This window comes from Coturnix japonica, chromosome 2, assembly GCF_054131305.1.
Source record: "Coturnix japonica strain WE chromosome 2, WE-NBRP24, whole genome shotgun sequence".
Classification (NCBI taxonomy): domain Eukaryota; kingdom Metazoa; phylum Chordata; class Aves; order Galliformes; family Phasianidae; genus Coturnix; species Coturnix japonica.
Window position 1 is genome coordinate 120,403,761 of NC_140664.1, and position 23,951 is coordinate 120,427,711.

General features: G+C 42.4%; 2 protein-coding genes across 17 annotated transcripts in view; one reads left to right on the forward strand and one right to left on the reverse strand.

Moving 5' to 3' along the window:
• The first annotated feature begins 554 nt into the window (after positions 1–554).
• On the forward strand, positions 555–8,912 carry SRI (sorcin). Of its 4 annotated transcripts, none has more exons than XM_085540636.1 (8): positions 555–585; positions 1,491–1,574; positions 4,720–4,789; positions 5,427–5,470; positions 6,505–6,652; positions 6,808–6,921; positions 7,515–7,573; positions 8,211–8,912. In XM_085540636.1, the coding sequence occupies exons 4-8, from the start codon at positions 5,453–5,455 to the stop codon at positions 8,235–8,237; spliced, it is 366 nt and encodes a 121-aa protein (XP_085396762.1). In that variant the 5' UTR covers positions 555–585; positions 1,491–1,574; positions 4,720–4,789; positions 5,427–5,452; the 3' UTR covers positions 8,238–8,912. The 4 variants fall into 4 exon arrangements, with proteins under 4 accessions (XP_085396762.1, XP_015708991.2, XP_015708992.1 ...); XM_015853506.3 differs by having other exon boundaries at positions 575–649; XM_015853505.2 differs by lacking the exon at positions 4,720–4,789.
• A 1,285-nt stretch (positions 8,913–10,197) lies between these two features.
• ADAM22 (ADAM metallopeptidase domain 22) overlaps positions 10,198–23,951 on the reverse strand; it is a 123,334-nt gene continuing 109,580 nt past the window's right edge. For 12 of the 13 annotated variants that reach the window (XM_032443099.2, XM_015853472.3, XM_015853471.3 and 9 more), the window contains 2 exons: positions 17,531–17,654; positions 13,827–16,601 (listed from right to left, as the gene is read on the reverse strand). In XM_032443099.2, coding sequence (XP_032298990.2) covers positions 16,581–16,601; positions 17,531–17,654 — 145 coding nt within the window. In that variant the 3' untranslated portion in view covers positions 13,827–16,580. Of the gene's footprint in view, positions 16,602–17,530; positions 17,655–23,951 lie in introns of all 13 variants that reach the window. The other variant, XM_085540614.1, reaches the window with a different exon arrangement.

The window sequence follows — 23,951 nt, forward strand, 5'->3', positions numbered from 1 at the left end:
GCTGCCCAGGGAGGTTGTGGATGCCCCGTCCTTGGAGGTGTTCAAGACCAGGTTGGACAGGGCACTGGGCAACCTGATCTAGTAAATGTTTGGTGGCCCTGCCAGGCAGAGGGGTTGGAACTACATGATCCTTGAGGTCCCTTCCAACCCGGGTCATTCTGTGATTCTGTGATTCTGTGTGAAATAATCGATGAGTCCATGCCCTTTGCGGTCGCTCCACCGACATCACCCAACTCGCTGTCAGCGGGCCACACAACGGCTCGGCACTGAGGAGAAAATCGCCGCTCCCGGCAGCAGCGCGCCGCCCACTCACTCAGAGGAGGAAAAGCCGCCTTGGGGCCGGGGCCGTACCACGCCGAGCCGAGGGGTGCCAGCGGGCCGACGGGGATCGCCCTCCGTTCCCTCAGCTCCCCTGCGGCCCCGCCTCGCGTTGCTCGGCCGCCCCGTCCACCGGGGGCTGTCGGCTGAATCGCGGTGTGGAAGAATCGCCTGTCGGCTCATCAGCGGAGCCTGCGGCCCGCCCCGCCTTCCCTCCCCGACGAGGCCGAGTGTTTGTGGCCGGGCGAGGCCGAGCGGGAGGGGCAGGTGCGAGCCGAAGATGGCGTTCCCCGGGCAGCCGGCACCCGGCGGCGGTTACTATCAGGGCGGGGTGAGCGGGGCCGAGCCCGGGCGGCGGGCGGGATGAGGGGCACGGCGCCCAGGAGTGAGCGGTGAGGGGCGGCGGGACTGCGGGGCGGGATCCGGGACACAAGGAGAAGGAAGGGGCCACATCAGCGCCTGGGAGAGGCTGAAATAGTACTAGAGTACGGCAGAGCCGAGGTGGTGCGATAGAAGTGCTGTCAGGGTATGTAGCAGGGCTGCTCCGGGAGTAATGCCTCCTGTTTTACTGTTCTCGGCCACGACGTCAGAGGCGGATGTTGGTGTGGTACAGAGGTGGAACCTTCCCACCAATATCCCTGTACATGTTGCCCTGTGACAGACGGCAGCAGAGGGCCAAGGCTGCCAGAATGGAATCTGACATGAAGTGCGGATTGTAGCAAAGGTGTGGGACTGAATTCCTCCATGCGGAAAAAAACGGCACCCAGTGACATTCACTGACACCCACTGGACGTTTGTGTGGAGATCAAATAGAGGATGTGAGCACAGAGAGGCTGTGGGTGGCTCATCTCAGCAGTGGTGGCAGCAGCAGTGGGGCACCTCTGGTGGCATCAGTTGTGTAACAGCACACGGGCTCTTGTTCATCGCTGGTGAAAAACAGCAGCAACTGTGCTGAAAAGCAGTATTTTGTAGCTGAGATTTTGCTCTGTCAAAGAGTGTTACTGTGCTCTTTCTGTTATTGGTTCTGTGGAAACAAAGAGGAGGCATTACTTTCAGAAACGACCTCCTTATATAAAAGCACAGATTGATTCTTAAGTACAAATGTTATTATCTCATACACTTAGTGGAGTCATTACTTTAAAACTGATACATTTTCTTCTTGATTTCTGAAGTATGGAGCAGCTCCAGGAGGCCCAGCATTCCCTGGACAAGCTCAAGATCCTCTCTATGGTTATTTTACTGCAGTAGCTGGACAGGTAAACTTTCACAGTGTTATTTACTTCTTATCTTGGGAGGCAATCATTAGAAATGCCTAGTTTTTGCAGCTGATAAATAGCTGACTGCTCTTACTTAGCCTGTCTGCCGAAATGCATCAGCACAGTCAAAGAGCTGGTTAGCACTGTTCAAACCGCATAGTTACTGCACAGCTACATAGCTGTACTGTATGAGATGCAGCTTTGCATATGCACAGCCTATGTATAGTTCCTGTATATATGGTGACTCCATATTACTTGAAACATTGCAGCTGAATTGTGGCTCAGCCATTGGTTGGGTAATGCTGTTTTTGGAAAAGGAAGTCAGAAACAATGGGGAAATCAGCTGTGGAGGTGCTGTTACTAAAAGCAGGAAATGCCAGTGAGAAGGAAGTCATTGTATGATGAAGTAGCTTAATAGGGTCATAACTGTAATGGCAGTCTCTACTTGTGCCAGTATCCAGGTTTGCTTGTAGGACAGCATGACTACTCTTTCAGAGTAAAGGGCATTCACAGCTTTCTTCCCTTTGTAATCTCATATCCACAGGTACACATAGTGACAGCATGGGAGTTTAAATTCAGCAGACTTACTCATGTTTAAATTTTCAGATTGAGACTGTCATTTGGGTTATGGCTTTTTGTTCACATTGTTATTCCTTTCAATTAATAATGCTTCTTCCAGTCTATACATTATTTCTCTAACGTTGCATGTGCAAATACAGATCCTGTATTTTTGTAGTAAAGGTGAACGTTGGGTTAATTAAAGTGCTATATGTAAAGGCTCTCCAGTGAGACAGAGCCTGGGATTAATGACAGTTTCCTGCCAGCTTGGGTGCTTCTGCATTCAGGTGCAACCAGATTGTGTATCAGGAATCAGCATTTAGAACCTGATGCTGGAAAAATGAGTAAGGTCCTGCTGTAAAGAAAAGAGAGGTATCAGCACACAGAGTGCAGTGCTATGGCAAGAGCTGGACCTAAATACTGTATAGACCACTCCCAGGCAGCTCAGGTGGAACCTGGTTACTGAAAACCAGAAAGCTAGCGAGTCATTGGGTATGATCAGGTTATTACCTCAAATACTTATACCTCAAAAACATTTCTAATGGAAACAAATAGAGTAGCTATTAGCTTGTTTCATCCTTAGAATCAGAAGAGGACCAGGGACCAGTACTTGTCCAGAAGCAAGAATTCTGTTAGGAAATCAGTGAAATCAAACATAAATTATCAGTTTTCACAGCCTGCTATGAAAGTCTGCAAAAACCCACAACTCACAGTTCTCCAGTAGCTCTCCCTATAGAACTAGTAACATCTTTGGTAGTGCTTCGCCACTGTGTTGTTTTTCTGCCTGACATGGAATGTTGCCTGAGCTTTCTTTTAAACTACTTAAAGTAGTTTACAATAGAAATCTTGCCTTGATTTGATGCATTGCTTTTGTTTATGGAAAGAAGTCAAATCCTTATGACTGACTCCATAGGAACTAATAACTTTTAATCTCTTTGCAAAGCCTCTGTGCCTTGTACGATCTAGCTCTTTAAACTCTACTTCAAAAGATGAAGGCCAAAGGCCAGGCCCTTTTATGGTAATGTAAACACAATTGTGCTTTTCTGTCTTACTTTCTACTCTGAAGCTATCCAGATCTGGCTTTTGTTTCAGAATGCACAAGGGTTCTGAAGATACATGCTTAGCATGCATGGCTAATTAAAATTATTATTTTATGCTTTAATTTTTCTGTGAGTGTAATGTTTCTGATACAACTAACTATATAGCTACGGTGATGGAATAGATTGGATGCAGCCCTGTTTTTCTGCTGCCATTAGTGTTGAATAAAACCAAAATGTTGTCTTCTTTTTCTAGCCCATGTCAAATATATTAACTACTCTTTTGCTAATAAATGATTCTTCATTTACTTTCCTATCTGGAGTTTAGTGGCCCTCTCTGTGTTAGGGAGGTTGGAACTTGATCCTTTGAGTCCCTCCCACCATTCTACGATTCTGTGATTTCTGACAGTCATCTGGCTGTATCATTTAGACCATGCCATGCTATATCTCTATACCCAAAGAAAAAAGGAAGTAGAAATAAATTTGTTCTAAGTATAAAGCAGTGTAAAGTATTAAATAGGGGATAAAGAGTTGAAGTAACATCACTTTGGGTGTTGGCAGATGAAAGTAATGACAGTGAGATCTAGTAGGATACAAACCCTACAGAGCAGTAGCAGGTAAAAAAAGAGAAGTAAAATTGGCTCACCCCCTTCCAGTAACAGCTCAAGAAGAGTGTAGCCTCTATCCAGAGAGGTGCTGCTTCCTTGGCTGCTGACCCTCAAGTGAGGGTGAGGCAGGGTGGAGACTGACTCCTCCTCTGCTGGTCACACAGGTGCATTGCTTGTACCTGAGCTCCCTGTGTTAACCATGCCTTCTCACCTGGCGATCAGCAGTTGGCAATCCCCCTGCACATGTTCTGTCCTTGAATGAGATTAAATTATACTCAAACTGTCTGTGAACTGAGTTTCATGTTGGTTTTTAGGGAGCATAGCGTAGAATTGCAGTTCTCCTTTGTCAGTTTACTGCTGTCCCAGGTGTTTTCTCTGTTTGGCTCTAAGAGGTGTACTTGGGAAGGACATTGTTTTCCAAGCTGTGTGGATACAGATCTTTTTTGGTACTTGCTTGTTATTGTTTTTAAAACAGTTTGCTTTCTGCTTGTGTTTGTTCTGCTACCAGCTTAGTATCCCTAACAGCCTTTCTTTGTTTCTTTTCCTTTTTTCTTTAAATTTCTAAGTCTTGAGGCAGTCTTGAGAAGAGGATGTATACAATCTGGGTCCCAGGTTTTCTGCTGTAGCAATGAAATTGTAAATCTCTAAAGTGAAAGAAATACACGTTGAGCTTTGAGGAATCCTGCCTGTCCTATTCATGTTTTTGAGAACGCTAAATGTGAAAGGTAGTGCATGTTGCAAAAGTATCAGCTAAAGAAACGTCATTAGAGATAGGGGTCATTAATAGCATTTTGACATATAGCAGAAATAGAGACAGGTAATCAGTTGTTTCACAGAAGGATAAATGAATCAATGCCTACGGAAAAGGGAGTGGGTACTGGGAGTAACCAAACTGGGAGAGTGATTTAAAGCAATAGCTGATACATCTTCTGTTATCGAAAGGATGGACAAATAGATGCTGATGAGCTACAGAGATGTCTCACCCAGTCAGGGATTGCAGGAGCCTATAAACGTAAGTTAACAATTTCAACAAACAAAGCAACAATGCTGATGTGCACTAATTTTTATCCCATCTACTGGAGAGTGCTTGTAGTTGTGCTTTCTTCAGTCTTTTATTTGCATGGTGAAAAGGCTTTCTTTTCATGTGGACTACTTCGAACTGTAAATTCTCTGTGTTTAGTTCTGTGCACTTAGGGCTTCTCTTCAGCTGCCTTCGTTCTCCACTGCTGAGCTGTGCACTTTTGGTTTGCAATGGAAGTTGAGTTTTGTTACTGACCAAAACGTTCTGTCCTGGGGCATAGCATTTACAACATTGAGTACAGTGAACAAAGTGCCTCGTTAAAATAGTCTCTGTGCTAAAATATGAAGGACCACTTTGATTGAAACCCAAAACCTTTATGGATTGAGCTAAGAGCAAATTAATTTTATATGGAATTTGAAGTGTGTCCAGATTGTCTGCTGTCAGTGTTTCTAACAAGTAATGATTAAAGACTCCTGTTTGGATCAAAACGTGGTATGGCTTTGTACAGTGGAAGGGCCCATAAAAGATGGTATATGCTGCTTTATATTATAACAAGGAACTTAAAGTTAGATGAATAAAACTGAAATTGTCAAAATAATAATGATTTTCCTTTTTGTAATTTAAACAGCTTTCAACTTGGAGACGTGCAGACTCATGATCTCAATGCTGGACGTATCCTTTATTATGGAGCATAAACATTTAGCATTGTGCAAGCAAAGATAAGAGAGTACCTGAGGTTTGGGAAATGCTTAGCAGTTTCCATTCCGACTTCACTTGATATGTATTGTCATTGGGAACTACAGTGTTCTGTTCTTATACGTGTGCATTTTTACAGTTCTAATAAATCATTATCAGAACGATTTATATAAATCAGAATTCTAACAAATGAGTCTGTCGGCAGTTATCTTTTTGTAACAAGTGACATCCCTGTAAGACTAGTGGGCTGTTTATCCACTGAATGTATGAACAGTCAGGTCTGACAGCCCAGAACAGAAGCTTGTGCAAATAACTCATTGTACTTTTCAAACTGGACAATCTGGTAATGTCCTAATGAATTAAGCTTCTGTCCTACACAGGCTGGAGATATCTAAGTCCCTTCTAAATCCTTGAATGAATTCATTCAGGTATCAAACAGGAGACTGCATGGCATTCAGTAGTACAACCTACGGAAGATTTAGATACACTGTGCAGGGTGGGAATATTTGGAGTTTTGTAGTTTAATCTTAGTCTGTCGTGTTAAAATGTTTTGCTGCATAATAAGAGAGCAGGAATGAAACTGGGACGTCCAGTAACTTGGACAAACTGCTTGTGATACCAGAGATCTGATAATATTCTAATATTATTCCAACTTACGTTTTAGATTTGGCTTCTAATTTTACTTCACATGTGTATTGTATCTGTAGGAATTTCACTGCAGCAGGTAGAGGAGGAATTTCTTAAGCGAGTCACATCCTTAAGGTGTAACTGAGAAGTGGGGATGGTGAGTCCCCTGACGTTTGGTTTTGGTCAGTGGCGTTACCTCCATTGGTGCTGAGGTTGCTTCAGTTAGTTTGCCATCACAGACGAAGTAATCACAAAACACCGTTAGCAGTGACCTTCAAAGAAAGAGTTTTCACCTGCAGATAATTAGAAAGCTGATCCCCATTTGACAGAGGGCTGTCTTGTTTTAATTTATGAAGGAAAGTTTTTCTGATCTTTGAAATCAGAGGGATATGTCTGGCACACTGGGATTTAATGAGTTTAAGGAGCTGTGGGCTGTGGTCAATGGCTGGAAGCAGCACTTTGTGAGCTTTGACAGCGATGGAAGTGGTACAGTGGATCGCCAAGAACTGGAGAAAGCCTTGACAAATATGGGTAAGCTGTGAAATTTCCTTGCTTCTGGTGCTGAGTTCCAGCATTCCCCCATAACTGTTGTCTCACTGTAGTAACTGATAGACGGAATCCATTAAAAACATGCTCAGCTGTGTTAACATACCTGTCTGCAATACAGTCTTTCTGTTGTCTGATAGGATTTAGATTGAGCCCGCAGGCAGTGTCTGCCATCACCAGGCGGTACAGCACTCATGGGAAGATCACATTTGATGATTACATCGCCTGCTGTGTGAAACTCAGAGCTCTCACTGGTACGTCAGATTACAGCCTTGTTAGCATCAGCTCTCTAATTAGATTTTATTAAATAAAAACATGTTACTCGTGTTTCTTATGTTTGACTTTTGTGTAACACGTAATAGGTTTATTTTACAGGCAGAACTGTAACAATTAAAGATGATGATTATTTAAGTCCCTGTTAGAAAAAATGGGCTAATAGAAGGTTTGTTCCACAGACTGGTGAAGTTGTGTTATCAATTTAGGAAACTGTATTTATTAATGGAACAGAAGGTGCTGTGGATGGCAAACATAGGGATCAGTTCAGGCTTGAATTGCTTTATTCTTGAGGTCTCATACTGGTGACTTTGGGTTATTTTTTTTCTTTGCTTTGCTCTGCTTTCATTTCTCATTTTGTTCGGTCTAGAACCTTGTGTTTTGCTTTAGAATGAAAGTGAGGAAGATGAGAAATTCACATGAAAGGTTGTAGTATGAGGAATAATACAAATTGTGGACTCTCACAGTCAAGCACTTGCAATAGGCATGTATCCAAAATAGTTAAAATACAATGCGTTCTGATAAACTGAGTTGTAACTGAGTCGTTCTTACATCTCTTTTAATACCTTTGCAGATTGTTTTAGAAGAAGGGATACGTCTCAGCAGGGTTTTGTGAATTTCCAGTACGATGATGTAAGTGAACTTCAAGGAACCAGTTAAAATTATGGGATAGAACTAAGGGAAAACTTAAAAGTGCAATCAGACATTAATAATTGCAGCGAGTGCCTCTTGCCTATGATTATAGTATTTACTTGAGAGCACAGAGTTCTGGGGTTTTGTTTCATTCAGCTCTGCTGGAGTTCAGCCGGGCAAAAGGGTTGGAACCGAGTATTCTATTACAAACTTTTCACACTTTTATAGTGGTGTTTCCTATTTCATTATGAGTTTTGTGTGGATTCCTTTACCAGTACCCTTCAAAGCAATGTAACACTTTCTAACATCACTTGAACTTTGTTTCTTTGTTTTAATGCCTGGTGGGCATTTTTCCTGGGAAAGACTGGGGGAGGTGTTGGAATGGACCCAGCAAATGGTACAGTGTCAGCCTTGTAGGTCTTGGCTTCCTGGCTGTTTGTATCCATGTGAGATGATCAGAACAGTGCATTCAAGTAGTTCTGTGTTGTGGTTGATAAGGAGATAACTTTAACTGACTATTAGTTGGTTTTCATGTGTAATTACAAAGCTTTATTGCTCCTGGACTGAATTTGTTCACAGTAGGAGGAAAAAAAAGCAACCTTTTTCTAATAAGTGATTTTATTTATTTTTTTTCCAGTTCATACAGTGTGTTATGAGCATCTAAATCGAAAGGGAACGTGGACGATCACAGTTATCATCCCAGTTCGTGCTTTGCTTTGCCAAGTTAGCACATGATCGCGTGCCTCTATATTGGAATTGATGTATTTTCTGAAGGTATTGCTTGACACACTTGTTCAGTTTTGATAATGAATATGAACTAATCATGCACTGTCTTGTGTAACTTCCACCCTGTTGCTGTTAAAGATGTTTTATTTTCATGAGCTCCTAAGGCACAATGCATAACAAAGATTATGGACATATTATGTTTTTCTGTAATTACTTTTTTTCCTGTGATTCACTAAAAAATGTTCCTGGAGTGAAAGCTGCCACCCTCTGTCTTCAACAATATCATGCAGATGGCATAAGGGAACATTCTTTTGTCTTTGGCGATGCAAGACATATAAAAGCTGAAAGAGTTGGCTTTGGTATGGTGTCTCTCATCTGTTAGAACATGAAGGTAAAACTTAAGGTGCTTGTTTTGACAGCTGGGCATTTTTAGGATGAGGTCATTGACACCATGCGCTGAGTGTGAGACTGCCTGTTATGGCTCCTCATAAGCAGGAATAAAATAAAACATAGCAGAGAACTCTTCCAACAGTGTGCCCTTGTCTGGGGCTGTTAGTTTCAGTAAGATTCTTGCTCTCTTTGTGTCACTACATAAAGCATTTTAAAACAAAAAGTGTGCTGTGTCAGTTTATACATCGCCTTTAACTTTGAACTTTAAGTTGCCAGACTGCAGTGACATGTCTGTGTTTTTCTGTCCTTCTCTTTAAACCTTAGTAAGCACCTTCCTGTCTTTTTATGCTAACTCGCATGCAAAGTCTGAAACCACTCCCACCTATTTCAGATGGAGTTTCTTCATAAAAATCTTTATTTTTCATTGTAACAGTGCTGTGTTTTAGATCTGTGGCTCAAATGGTTAATATGTTAATAGTGCCCAGGTGTTTTATCTGTTGCTGAGTAGTGTGTGCACAGCCAGGGCTGCCTCTGCTGCTCACCCCACAACTCCAATGAGAGGTTGGAGGAGGGACGCAGCCAGGAATGCTGACCTGAGCTGACCAAAGCCATGTTCCAAAACCATGGTGTTCTTTATATATTATACAGGGAAGGCTCATTTTAGATATAGGAGGAAGTTTTTCACACAGAGGGTGGTGACACACTGGAACAGGCTGCCCAAGGAGGCTGTGGATGCCCCATCCCTGGAGGCATTCAAGGCCAGGCTGGATGTGGCTGTGGGCAGCCTGGGCTGGTGGTTGGTGACCCTGCATGTAGCAGGGGGTTGAAACCAGATGATCACTGTGGTCCTTTTCAACCCAGGCCTTTCTGTGATTCTATGATGATAAGATTTTTGTTTTGCTTTTTTTTCCACACTCTCTGGTGTGATTAAAAAAGACCAAAACCGAGACCCCAAGTCTTTTTCCTCACTTGAACCAATCACCTACTGGGCTGTAACGTGCTGCAAGAACAACAGGGTTATCCTCATGGATCTTGTAAACACAAACAGAGGAAGCTGTAAAGCAAAGAGTTCAAGAACCAGGAGCGAATTCTAGTTTACCAAAGAAATCATTGCCTTCCATACACACTTCAAAAACCCAAGGTGTTCACTTTCTGCTTTTAAACACGAACAAAGATAATCATTAAGGTTACTAAGGAGCGAGCATACAGCACTGTCACAACTTTAAACATTGCTTTCCCATTATAGTAGATTAAACAGTAACTCAGAATTGAGGTTTTCTATTTCGTTGAAGGCACACTTGAATGAATCCTTACATGATGCTACATGGGATGATTATTCTTGATCTTCATAAAAACAACTAAGAATGGTTTGAAATAGACATATTTTTTTCCAGGTCGCTCTCAGGGCTGCATACCTAAGGAACGGCAGGACCAAAGAGATCTTTAAAACAGGATGTCGGTGTGCTAAGTACAATAATTTAAGTAAGAAGGAAAATACACACATAGTCTTTGTCGTTGAAATTCACTTTACTGATGTTACAGTATGTTAGTAACATTGAAAACCACAGGCATTTGTATTAAATACTCTCATAGAAGTAGATGTGTGATGCTGTTGTTAAAAGTGGGCAAGAATTGAGAACCCCAAATTACAGCCATCTTATTTTATAAAAAGCAACGTTTTGTTCAGCTACATGAAAGCCAGATTCATTCACTGCAACAGCCCAATGCCTGTAACGCTGACGATAAAAGTATCACGCTCAAAGATGGGAGCTGTGAATCGCAGTGCTTCATTTTGGTGTCTGTCACAATCTGATGTTTCTGTTACTCCACGTACAATTTTTAATGGATTTTAACTAGCAAAGACGACAATGTGACATAGATTGGTTGTTTCTGCTGACATCAGCCCAGCCCCAATGGCGAAACAATTCTCACCTCTCCGAATGTTTTATCTGCCAGAGCTAGGAGTGGAAAAACAGCTTTATCTTACAGCCACGTCCAGGCTTAACATCGACACAAAGTGAAGCCAACTGGGAGGCAGCGCCCAAAAGCTCCGCAGAATAGAAGTGGTGGTGTCGTATGGAGTGTTTTCTCCAGCAGGTTAAAAATTTGGTAACGCTTCGCTATTCTGAAAAAAATACTTTGCATTTACGCGACAATAAAAATAAGTATTGTACTCTATATAAAATACTACTGACTGGAGTACATCTTCACCCTTCAGAAGGGAAAAATCAGGTTATATATTCACAGTTTGAATACGTTCTGGGCTGTATTTCCAAGCATAAAATGGCAGATGGTTTACACAGGCAGTGAGCAGGAATCCTTGTACCAATCACCAAAATAAGCCAGAGCTTACTGTTATACGGAGCCTTACAATACTGTGTGATTAGCTGCTAGCACCACTATACTTACAAGGTCAGTCAGGCCTATGTACAGAATTCCTAACTGGGCTGTAAAAATAGACTCTCCATGCTGAATTAGAATATATAAGGTCTTAAGGCCTCAACATTTATTTTTTTTTTATATAACCAAAACTTCTGTTTTTTCTTAATTACAGGAGAAAGTTAAAAAAATAGCTTGTTGCTATGACATTGTATGCTCCAGTAATTAATAGCATGACACCTAGAATTCTCCCTTCAGAGGGCTGCTCTGCATTTCATTATCTTGCTGCTGCGCTGTATTGCCATTGCAGCCATTGCAGCCCGCGTAACCAAAGTTTTCAGAGTTTAAAGCTGCTTTAGCTGAAGTACTTCTTAAACAGAACTGAAAACAGCAAACCCAGCAAGGTGAGCCAACTTAAAAGTCAGGTACAACATTTCTCATGTTCTGAACATCGTTTCAACTACTCGCCTGGGATAAAACATTTACGTGGATGGTTATAGTGTGTTTCTAACCAGCTGCAGCTCTGGGATGACACGGTACCACCTGCTGGCTGGAAGAGTTAATGTTACCAAAGCTTTGGTTTGATCAACTTCCATACCCCAGGCACCAGAAATACTTTCTGTGAGCTAACCTGGAAAAGATTTGGGTCAAAGGAATGTTTTAGTGTCTCTGAGAGGACATTTCTTGTTTCTGGTGAAATTTCACTTAAGCATCCTATTATTTGTGCTGCCACTGTATCTGCACAGCCAGCTTCACTGCTTTCCTTCTTTCCTGCTCTGTCCATAGCGGGACAGCACATGGGAACGTCACCCCACCATGCAGACGCAGCACGGCAAGCTGTACAAACGCGTGCAGTTTGATCATATTCATCTCCAGGAAATCAGATAGAAGACAAATCCCATTTTTCTGCTAAATGTCGCATGGTTTGGAAGCCACGCAAACAGTGAGGAGTCGTCAGCGGTCTGATGGATGATCCATTTGGAGGAGACCAGAATGCTCAAATTCTTACAAAATGAAGTAAATCAACCTTACTTTGTGGTTGATAAAATTGGCCCAAATAGCAATAATGATGCAGATGTTCAGATGGCTTAAAGGAAGAATTAGATAGATAGAGATAGCCTTGAGACTTGGAGCAAGAGAAATGGGACACAGCACGACTTTTAGGTTACAGTGATCAAAGAAAGTGACTTCTTCCAAAACACCAGAGAACCACCAAATGGTTCTACCAGTGCAAACGAGACACAAGGCTCTCTCACCCATGCTGTAACACGAGCAAAAAGCACTGGAGAGACCTTACCAGGTCTGGGTGGAAAGACAGTTAACCTGCAGCTTTCTTATCATAGCTAACCAACATGAGAGGCTGCTAGTGGATTTGGAAGTGCTTTTTAGTAGGAGTGGAAAGGGAAGAGAGGGAAGGAGAACTTCTGCATGCTGAGTTTTACACTTGAATTTGGTAAGTTTGCTTACAACATCTAGATATGGGATTTGATAACAGCAATTGCTAAGAGCTCACCTATTATCACATAGGCTTATGGAGTCTCATAAATGTTTCACGCTATATCCTGTTAGCAAAATCTAACTTCAAGTATTTTCTCATTCCAGCAGATCCTTTAGCACACTGAGGATGTCCATGATACAATGACTGCAAAGCTGGTCTGCATTTGTAGTATATGCCTTCCTGTATTAATGTACAGACCTACTCTTAGCCCTGGTTTTGAAAACTATTGTTTCAATTGATGTTGACAAGACCACTCAGTTCATTTAAAACCAGCAAGTGATTCAGGTAAGAGGACTTCAGTACACCAGCTCAACACAATTTCTTTCTCTTTAATTGAGGCTATAGCCCAAAGGCCCATTTGTTCATTAGCATAATCAAAATTAACTAATGAGTACATCAGCCGAGCAGGGTCAGCATATCATTAATCAGGAACAAAACTCTTAAAACTTGTCACTGTCTTCAAAGATGCATCTCATACTTCTTATCAGCCAACAAAATTATATGTAAATTCTCAGTCCCAACCATTACTGGTAAAATGCCTGAGCGCATTCACCAAATGGCAACAGCACGGATTAATGAATTTCTCATCTCAACAAATCCAGCATTAGCAGGTAGATTTTTAGTTGTTGAATTCCAGCATCACTGTGCAGCCTTATTATCTGAACAGTCTGTATTTTCCAGTCTCCATCAGTTAGCGATATTAATCTTACTTTAAATTACTCACGGTTCTTCTCCCACATGTTGAAATACAAGGCTAGGATTAGTTTAGCTCATCCTGCTGTTTGTATGCTCGTAATTATAATGTATTTGAGAATAACCGATAACCTCCCCATTTCAGCTTATCTGGATATTCAGCATAGCTGGCAAAAACGAGTCTGAGTCTGAAGGAGTCAAAATGACTGAACTATCTTACTAACTGTGCAAGTACTCTATTTTAGACTACATGAGGTATTATGCAGCTATTTATATTGCTATTGCCAGTGTAACCAACTACTGTGGGTAAAGACACTTGCAGTCATCTTCAAGGTTACTAATCTGGCAGCTTTCAACACATTTTAAAAGTAGGAAAGCACAGAATGCAAGCAAACAGCTTCCTCTTTGGCCTCCAATGGCATTAGAGGCTTTCAGAGCCATACACGCTCAGGCTTTGTGCCATGACAAGGTATCCAGGCTGCCAACTTGGTGCATGATTTTCTGCAGAAAGATTCTGCAAAAAAAAAAAAAAAAAAGAACGTTTTGTGATGTTCTCACTCTAGACAATCAAAGTGAAAGTCAATGTTTATTAAACTCAGAAGTCATAACTGGACTTCCAGTTACTACATAGCTCCATATGTGAATGTGACTGTTAAAGGTAACGCTACAGACACAACTGGATCATGATATGCTACGAATGTATTATACCAAAACATGTAAGAAGCAGTAAGTACATCGTACGTTGAGGATACAGTCAGGAGAGCCATTTGTTTTCAAAACAAGAGCTATGAACATTACACAAACAGCCAATGCGTTACATCCAGTTCTGTTTGCCAAATCTTGCTGCTTCTTTGATAAGGCAGAATGGAAAGGGAAGAGTAAAGGGTGGTGAATATGAAATATGCACAGAAATCTCACAAGATTATTTAAAATCACATGCTAGTTTGTAACCAAACAAAATATCGCAAAAGGCACGTGATGAACCGTCCAGTTATTAGAGACAAATTACGAAGACAAAAGGGGAAAGCAGCTTAGAGGCAACAGAATAACAGAGCAGCTATCAGGTAGTGCCATTTCCTAATTGAGGTGAACTCCTTCAGGGCTCTGCTCAACTTCCAGCAGAATCGATAACAGACTTTCTATTGACTTCAGGTGATAATGGCTCAGGCCCTAATTTCACAAGCTATGCACTATCAACTACTTTTAATCCAGTTACCTACATTCAAAGTAAATCTCTGCAAAAAATATTCTTCTGTGCTGATAGCTATTCACTCGTCACAAAAGTGCAGAATCTTTTCCTATAGCAGTTACTAATGGCTGGCTCTTTCAACACCTTCTGCCTTGTACTTCGTACTCACTCATATTCGCCTTTCTATAAAATACTTACCAGAACCTGTTGACTGTGAAGGAAATCACTGGAACTCCAGGGTCAACATTTTGTTACAGTCCAACAAACAGCCTAATCATAAAATATAGTGCTTCTAAAAATCTTATATATTTTATAGTTGCTGACATCTTTAAACATTTCTTACTTTAATCTTACATATATCCAACTTTATTCACTTACTTAAAAGTTAAAAAAATATATTAAGAGGCTGAAAGTGTTGGCTTTGCTTCTTAAAGGAAATGCATGAAAGAGGTAGAAGATTCAGAAACACTGTAGATCTTCCCATTGGGATAATATCTAATTGATAATTCAACTGTTGGGCAAGGTATTCAACTGCACCATACAGAATCAGGTGTGTTGTCCTGTAATGGCACTACTGGAAGCTGAGAATTTATCATTTTTGGAGAGCTGGAGAATTATAAATTGCTTTAACATGGTTCAGTTTTCTTAATGGAAATGTCCACATTTGTTTTAGAACAGACACCCTTTAGAAGTCTCAGTATTCGAAACCTAACTATCCATTGATTCGGGAGACCAACATCCCCATGGTAAAAGTGTTGGGATTTTTTCCCATTTTTTCTGGCTAAACTCACTTGTACTCAGTTTATGGCCCCCCCAGAATGTCAAGGGGACATCAGGGGCAGCAAGCAGAGCGATTGAGCACACGGTAATGAGACTCCACAAACAAATGAAAAGACAGCAATGGAACTGGCCACTTGCCCAGCATTGGTATTATCTAGTGCAGTGAAATTGTTAAGTTTCTCATAAGTTACACCTTCTCATCCAAAACAGCATCTGAAGTCCTCTATCAGAAATACACAGCAAGTCTTGCCAGAGGACTTCACATCACCACATCCTGAACTGAGTATGTAGAAGTATTCCCAGATTCCCAGGAAGTTTGTACTGCATGTTCAAGGCTCTGTCTCTGTTGTCAGCGGGATCGTTCCTGATCGCCCCAGTGTCGGGTAGGGTCATCTCACTGAACAGCCCTTTTCTGGCTGCTTCCCCTTACGATGATTTAAGACAAAGTGCCACCGTACCGATTCCTGCATTCCGCCATACAATTGAGATTGTCAGTTACTTAGAAGATAGTATAGATTTTGGTCAAACACCAGTTTCTGAGATGTGGTTTTACAGTACTGTACTTTCTGTATTTCCAAAGTTGTCTGCTCACATACTAGAAAATTTGAAGTGTGATGATGTTAGTCATGTTTCTTTAGGCATTTGGCAAAATACACTTATGTATAACAGCTATTTTTGACATTATCAAATGTTTACATATATACAACCTGTATACTGAGATTATAAACACGTAAGGTAAAAAAAAAAAAAAAAGACATAATCCTTGTTTGTTTGATGTTTAGGTTCAAAGAGTTGCCTTTCAAAGCTTGAAATCCTGTAAAAAAAATCCTACATTTCTTACTTCTGCATGCTAATTTCTACTACAGTATGTTGTTTATCCCTTACATGTGGAAAGCAAAGAACACAAGGTTCATGCACACAGCGTACAAGTTTACATCGGCCAGCTTCTCCTGAGTGCACGTTCCCAAGGCTGGTCAGTGTGACCTGGAGCTGAACTAAGCCAAGGGAAAACCCCAACCCTCTCCCAGGCGGGATGTGGGGTGAGCGTGTCTGGTACCGTGCAGAACAGCCTCGTCACGTCCATCTAATGGTCCCCTGGTAGGTGGGATGGTTTGGGTTCTTTACATCAAGTCTGTAAAATTCTGCTTGATCAAAAAAACAAAAACAGAAGGAAAAAAAGAGACTGCTTTTTCCCTTCCAGATGAGAGAAGGTTCTCATCGTGGTCACGGGCATCTGTGTTGATCTTTTGAATTGTCTGAAGAGCAGATGAATGTGCAACGACTCAGTGGTGCTGAGTTTGTACAGAATTTAAAGCAAACAGTCCTTGCGTCATCCCAGGAAAACGGTGCAGCTAAATGGAAGTCTCCCATAGCTGGAGAGGCAAAAAAAGGGACATAAACACACATTATACACAAAGATATACAGCCTGCTACCCAACAGGGGTGACTGAGAAGGGCTGGGAAGCACCTGCACTGCCTGCCCAGAGCTGTCCATTGGCTCAGGCAGACCCTTTGCTCGTTCCATGTATTGGGTATGTCCACACACGTCAAGCAGGCCTGGAGCTCCCCACACACTGAGCATCCCAGTGCTGCCCCAGGCCGCTCCCTGCCCAGCACAGGGCATAGGCAGAGCCTGCAGCACCCATCTGCAGCATCCCACTCAGTTCTTTCTCTAATAAAAGGACGGAGAGCAGTGGTGGGAATCACACTGCAAGCCGTCACAAGCAACACACCTGAAGTAAATTTTGAAGGGGTTTTGCTCATTCAAATATCTGCTGTCTGGGCTGACTCAGACTTTGCACTGCCTCTTGGTAGCAGCTGGAAATCTCATTCCAGAGGCTTCAGCCCATCATGAGGAGCAGAAAAAGCCTTTCCAGGTCTACCAGGGCCTGATGCATGCCCCTCACATCCTGCTCAGCTGCAGCTTATTCACCTTTCCATCACTTAGGAAGCCACCCCCCAGCCCAGATGTGCATCTCTGGCTGTTTCAGAACCCTGGAAGGCCAAGGAGGGGAGCCAGACTGCTCTCCTCAGCCCCAGGCAAGCTTCCAGCTTGAAAGAGAAGTGCTGAAATCTGGGCTTGAGGTGTGAGTGCCGCCTAAATAAGCACCTATAAACACAGCCCTCCAAGACTGCTCTAATCTGTGCCTGAGGCTCAGCCCTCAGCAGCTGCTTCAGCTACAGATCCGAGGAAACGCCAGCTCTGCTCTCACTGTTTCTCAAAGATCTGCCTCACTTCCCTTTTGCAGAGCGACCAGTAAATTACACCAGCAACAAAAAGGCAGAGAAGAAGGACACATACCCTGGCACTTTGCCTGTTTGCTTTCTTCTCCTCGTCAGGAAGCGGTGGCATTGGATAAGGGTATTTTCTGCTGGAAGCAATAGATCCAGTGGATGAAGATGGGGACTTTGCAGGAGACAGTGTCCTGAGATGTTGAAACACAAAATAAATGTCATGGCTTCACGTCCCAGCACTGCAACAGCAACTGCCATTACTCTGAAGCTTGGTTCAGAACCAAGTGTGTTGTCTATTATTAATTCAATACTGGGGGGACAAAGTCGTCTGATCAGTAGTCTAATCATTTCACGACTATAAATAAAGGTATTTATAGCTCTCGGGAACACTGGAGGAGAAAATAAAATTTCCTACTTATTAGAATCGTATTGCATATAAAACAAATGATTTCTTAAACTGATTTACATGCTAATGTACTTAATCATTTGAAAATTAACAGAACTAAAAGACATAGTGTTATGAATCCTAAATTGAAGCAGTCATAGTATAAATACAAACTGAACAGTGTTTCCTGCCAGTGGATGAATAAATGGCAATTATCAGATGTTAAACATATCTTACACACCTCCTGTATTGATACAAACATAGCAAATAAATCTATTATAACAATGCATTAATTTACACATAGGCATGCACTTGGAGGCCAAACTGTTAGTTGTGAAGGAACAAAGGCATATACAAAGTGCTAATAACAAATTATTGGACATGCAAGCATCATACAGTGCATATTGTTCCAGCCAAAGAAAGAGTCTGATGAGAATATACAAAAATGGACTGATTAGTCAATGGCAATCAGCATTTCTGTACAAGGTGAGTAGAGTAAGCGGGAGCAAGTAAATGTTTGAATCACATGAAAGGCATTTGTTTCGAGTCAATAAGGCAGCGGCACATTATTGACTGAAATTTTATACCCAAGAAAAAAATTCTAATGCTTCTGATTTGAGAATCTGCACTTCTCCCACTTGAGAGGTTCCTATTAGGCTCAAAATCTGGGCAGAATAAAAGGGAAAAAAAAAACAAAACCCAACAACCAAAGCTTGAAATATAAAACGAGAACCCCCCCCCCCCCTCCAGCCTTTTGCTCTGTTCTGCAGACTGAGGGCATTTTTCTAAGGAGGCCTCCCACGAGTGCAGGCACATCTCCCAGAGCCTCCCTGAGCACTGCTGCCTGTGCTGCCTACCATCTCCTGCATGTCCCTGATGGAAGCACTCCCTCAGTCCCCTCAGACAGACTCCCAACCTACACACATATAGCAGGGGATGAGCAGCTGTAGGCCCCAGTGCTGAGCACCACAGATAGCAAGGAGCCCCAGGGAGCAGCCCTGGCTGACAGCTGATGGCCTTATCTCTGGGATCCGTAGGATCAGGTCCTTCTGTCTAGAGAGGGCTATGAACAAACCAGGGGCTCTTTTGTGTCTGGAACTGTCTTGCACCTCTGTTATTTAAGTGAAATCATTCACCTTTAAATAATTATTCTTTTATTTTGGACTAGCACGTTGTTTCCTCCTGTCTGTAACTCCCTACCACAACACATTCTCTTATCTGCCATACAAACAATGATCAATGATAACCATGGGCAACAAGGTATCAATGGAAGTTATACGGTGACAGCTCTCCAGTCTGGCTCATAATACTATAATGCCTCACACCTCTAAACAGCAATTAGAAATTTGGAGTCAGTACAGTTACCCAAAGATTGAAAAGTACATCCTGAACACATGAACTCTGATCAACCATTAGGATGAACTGGGCATTTTCAGGGGAAAAATAAAGATTAAATAGCTACTGCTGTGTAAAACAGGGATTTCATCTGCCCAGCATCACAGATCTGGGCACCAAACCGCAAAGCAACAAAACAGGTGATTTCTCAAATCTGTGGATTTTACCTAACAGATTCAGCAGGATTTAACATCTTGATGGGTAAAGTTCTAATGATGCACCTGAAGATTAGAAGCAAAGAACCAAGCAAGTCAGATCTTGCTTGGTAATCCCTATGAGAAAGCTGTCTATTTGTGCAGGTACCATGGTTGCCTCCTGCATACTATAGGCTCTTCCTATGGGTAATTTTGGCATCACTAGAGTAGACTGTGGCAACAAGGAAAACCACAGCCAACCTACCCCCACATTAACAATGATAGGCGAACCTGGAAAGAGCAACTTCCTCCCAGAAATAGGGCATCTGGAACCTTTCCCTGCAGAGCAGGTCCTCTGAGCGGACCCCAGGTGACTGTAACTCAGAACCTGAGCAGCAACTTCTAGCACTGATTTCTTAGAAAAGGAAACTGGAATGAGAATCAGAGTTTGTGGAAGCAGAGAAATCACCTGGGACAGACCTATGATTAGCTAAGCAGATACCAGCTGCCTGCTTCTCACTGAACATGAGGTGTGCAGAGCTACTGGGAGCACCTGCAGAGAGCCTGGCTGGATTCATGATGCTAGTCACTGTGCCATCCAGATGATAAGAAACCTGGAGCACCTCTCTTGTGATGACAAAATGGAAGTGCTTTTAAAACATTACCTGAAACCCCCTGAAAACATTATGCTGCCATTGTGGAAGGTTTGGAAGCCCAGACCTCCAGTGTAGCTGCCTCCATTTCCTCCTCTCAGCCCCGCTCTGTGCTGCCCGCCCACCTACAGTCTGCACATGTAATCAATGTACACATCACTGCTCGCCTGCATGTGCAAAGGCACAATGCATCCTCCTTGGGAACTTTTCAGGTTGAACACATTGAGAATGCAGTTGCACACTTAAATAAACGACCTTGCCCTCTCCTCACAGGCACTCACCACTTGTCTCCGCTATAGAGTTAGGTGCTGGGTTTTGTCATATTTTGTCTCATCTGTAGAGACTGTGAAAACATATCGGTAGTCATCAAATGTGTGTTCACAAATCTGAGGATGCATCTTGTGTGACAAGTGTAGTTTGGGTTTCTTGATCACCCTTCAGGTTCTGCCCTGCAATTGTTTATGTGCTGTGTATCCTAGATTTATACGTACATTAAATGAGAAAGAGCCAGAAATTACCTTTCTCATTTATGGGGTGGAAAAAACAGCATTCAGAGACACTTGAGGATAATGCCAGGGTTAAAGGAAGGCAAAACTTGACAGTTTTGGTCAGGGGAGGGATCCATTCAGCTTTCACTGGGGTTTCAGTTCTCCTGCTATCACATCCATTAGCTTTCATGCCAGACGCTGCTTCCAGCTGACCCTATACAAGAAACACTGAAAGCAGCCCAACCTCCAACAGAGTTTTGGAGGTTTTACTACCAACCTCGAACGAAGCCATGCACCTAACATATTGTAAGGACTTCATTTCTGACCAGGAAGCAAGATGCCACTACAGTGTGTTTCTCTTCCTGTTGTACAAGCTGAAACTAACCATGTGGGGAGATTACTGGGGTCCAGAAGATGCTATGGAGCTGAGGATGCCTGCACATGCTCCTTGGAAGACAGACATCTGCCTACTCTGCCTTCACTTATCCTAAATGGGGGAAATCCTGGCTGTCCCCTGGTCACACAGCTAGATGTCTTGTAGCCTACAAGTGTCATTTTAGCCAAACTCAAAGCAGTGGCCCTGACAGATCCGAACTGTTGATGAGCTGTGTTTCATTCTATTTCATAGTCTAAAATAACAGTCAGCTTGGTGAAAGCACTTCAAACTTGTATATGTCAGCCTGACCTGACATCTGCTTACACAGGGCAGCTCTGTGTAGAATATAAATATAATATAAATTAGCCTATGTTAGGAAGTTGAAGTCTCCCTAAAACCAGTGATGTGGTGAAGCAATTCAGTATTTTAATGCAGTTGCTCCTGGGAAACAGCCACATGTCAGGTTTCTTCAGTGGAAGAAGCACAGTAAGAGGTAAGGAGAGGCTCAGCCCTAGGGGAGCTGCAGGAGAGGTGGAGGCTTTGCCTGGAGCCCTCATCCCAAGCACTGCCCAGCTGTGCTCCCCAAGTAAGCACTCATATGCACCCTTCTCCCTAATTACTGAAAGGAAATCCTAAGAGAAAGGTCTCTGCCCAACAGCACAGCAGCAAGGCTCCGCTCCAGCCATACATCCCACTGCCAACACCTTTTTGATCTGGGATGACCATTTCCCTTATAGATAATCCATTTAAATATATGTTTTCTTTGCAAATTTTTAAAATATCCTTTAAGATTTTAAGTTACCCATAAATATTTGCAAGAATTCAGAAGTAGGCAGTGCAGTGCTTCAGAGGGCACCTTCTCATCTCTTTGGTCTATAACTGTATGTATGAGCATTTGGGGATTCTGATGGTTCATTTTCTGACACTGTTCTAGCTCCTGAGTCTTTTGAGACACCCCAGATCAGCAGCAGCAGCTGCCCCTTGCAGCAATGCTGAAACTGGGAAGTGATCTCCCACGGAGGATTATTGCTGGGGTCACACAGCTGTGGTCTGGCATGTAAAATTAACATCTAGCTGAGACTTTGTGCAGGGAAATGAGGTTTTATAAGCTTTGCCTTTCCTATAGAAGAAACTCTCACATCTGGGAGCTTTCAAGCAACAGAGCTACTATTATTATTATTAATAATAAAAAGTAATTATATGAAGATTCCCATTAGACAAAAAAAAAAAAGGTTAATAACTCTTTAAATTTAATAACTAGGACACCAGGTGTCAGGGAAGCAATTTTAGATTTATACAGATATATCTATATATAAAGCTGATTGAGAAAGTCTTTTGGATATTTCCTGTCTCTGTTTTCTGAAAATGTGCAGATTTCCCTGGAACTGGAGGAAGTGCTTTTGGTTTATCCTGAGTGTACCTCAGGTTCACCTACAGCAGCACCGATCATTAAGATATTATTCACTAATTTACAGGGCAACAAGCAAAAGAGCAGTGTTCCTTTCAGACCTCCTTGAAGGAAAAGATGAATTAAAGATTCACAACAAAAAATAGCTCCATGCTGCTGATCTGGTGTGAGAGCCTTAGGCTGTGATTCCTAAAATGAAGATCAGCTGGACAGCTCAACTTCAACCTGACTTTTTGGTTTTCTAAACAAGATTTGTGTGAATTATTTCCAAGATTAAAACCCAACTGTGTGACATTCTGACATGCTGCACTAAGGAACAGCAATTTCCTACCAACAGCAGTTTAACTAAGATTGTGCCTGAGCTCTGGGAGCACCGTGCGGTGTAACCTCTCAAGAGCCCATGGCAGCTCATCCCAGGAGATTCGACCCTTTGCCTTCCATAACATCCCTGCAGAACAGTTCTCTATGGTTACCTCAGCTAATTAGGGCACACAGGTTTCTAAATTTATTCTAGCTTCTCTCCCATTTCTGAAGGTACCGCTGCAGGCAGTCATTAGTAAGTTTCTGTGGAGCAAAACTGTTAATTTAGGTTTTATCTCTGCTGATACAGAGCCCTAAGAACTCACATGGGTCAGCTTAATCCTCATCTACACACAAAAAACATTTGGTTTATCTCAAATGCAATTAGAAATGTGGATCATTCACCGCAACAGGGAAAACCCTCAGGGCTGAGGTATGCTCCTGTCAGTTTAATCTGGTTACTAAATCAAAAAATACTGATGCTAAAAAATGGAAACCAAATTAGGAGTATGCACCCAGGAATTTGAACCAGTTTAGCTAAATTGATTAAAGTAACATATTTTAAACTTTTTGTCTTTATATTCCAGTACCATCTTTGTCTATTGCAGCCAGAGGGCTTCAGCTATGAATGCCCCAGGGAGGTGAGGTCACGCTGGGAGGCTGGCTGCCTTGCCTTGACAGTGAAGGTCCAGGGGGCATTCACAGGAGAAGTTTTCCTTCTTGCTCATAAACACACACTTCATTCCTAGTGGGAGTTTGCCTAATTTCACCTTCCAGTGAATTTTGATCATTATCAGTACTGACCTAAACACCCACCAAGGTTTTGCTCCATGTGCAGATATGTGGATCTCATGATCAACTGAGCATTTAACTGCTCCATAAAACCAAATGGCCTGAGGTCCTGAAGGCTCCCCTATGGTTTATCTGGGTTACGTGCCCAAATTTCCTTCATTCTTGAACAAGCTTCATGAACTGAAGGCACCAGAACTGGACCTGATTGATAACAACACCAATGGTTAAACCACTGGGCTCACAATCATCTGCTCCTATGTCAGAGCACCAATACTCTGACCAGGCCAACGCTGATGAGCACAACCACAAAATCCTCCCTGAAACCTGGAACTCCTGCATCAGGGACTGCTACTCAGTGCTGGCAGGCTTAAATTCACCTCATCTGACCCGATGGCTTTTTGCAACAGTTCTCTGCAGCTTCCTCTGCAATTTCACAACTCCTGAAAGCAAATGTAAATGGTATTAAACTATGACTATTTTAAGCTCTCATAAGACTTCAAGGGATTTTCAGTTCTAAAAATGACCAAACTCCCAAGTTGCTACTTAATACCTTCCAG

Excerpts from the sequence above, each read along its gene's own strand:
- SRI (XM_015853506.3), top strand. The coding sequence starts at position 599 with ATGGCGTTCCCCGGGCAGCCGGCACCCGGCGGCGGTTACTATCAGGGC. Across the intron at positions 4,790-5,426 it reads GATTGCAGGAGCCTATAAAC|CTTTCAACTTGGAGACGTGC; the intron begins GTAAGTTAACAA and ends TAATTTAAACAG. Across the intron at positions 7,574-8,210 it reads TGAATTTCCAGTACGATGAT|TTCATACAGTGTGTTATGAG; the intron begins GTAAGTGAACTT and ends TTTTTTTTCCAG.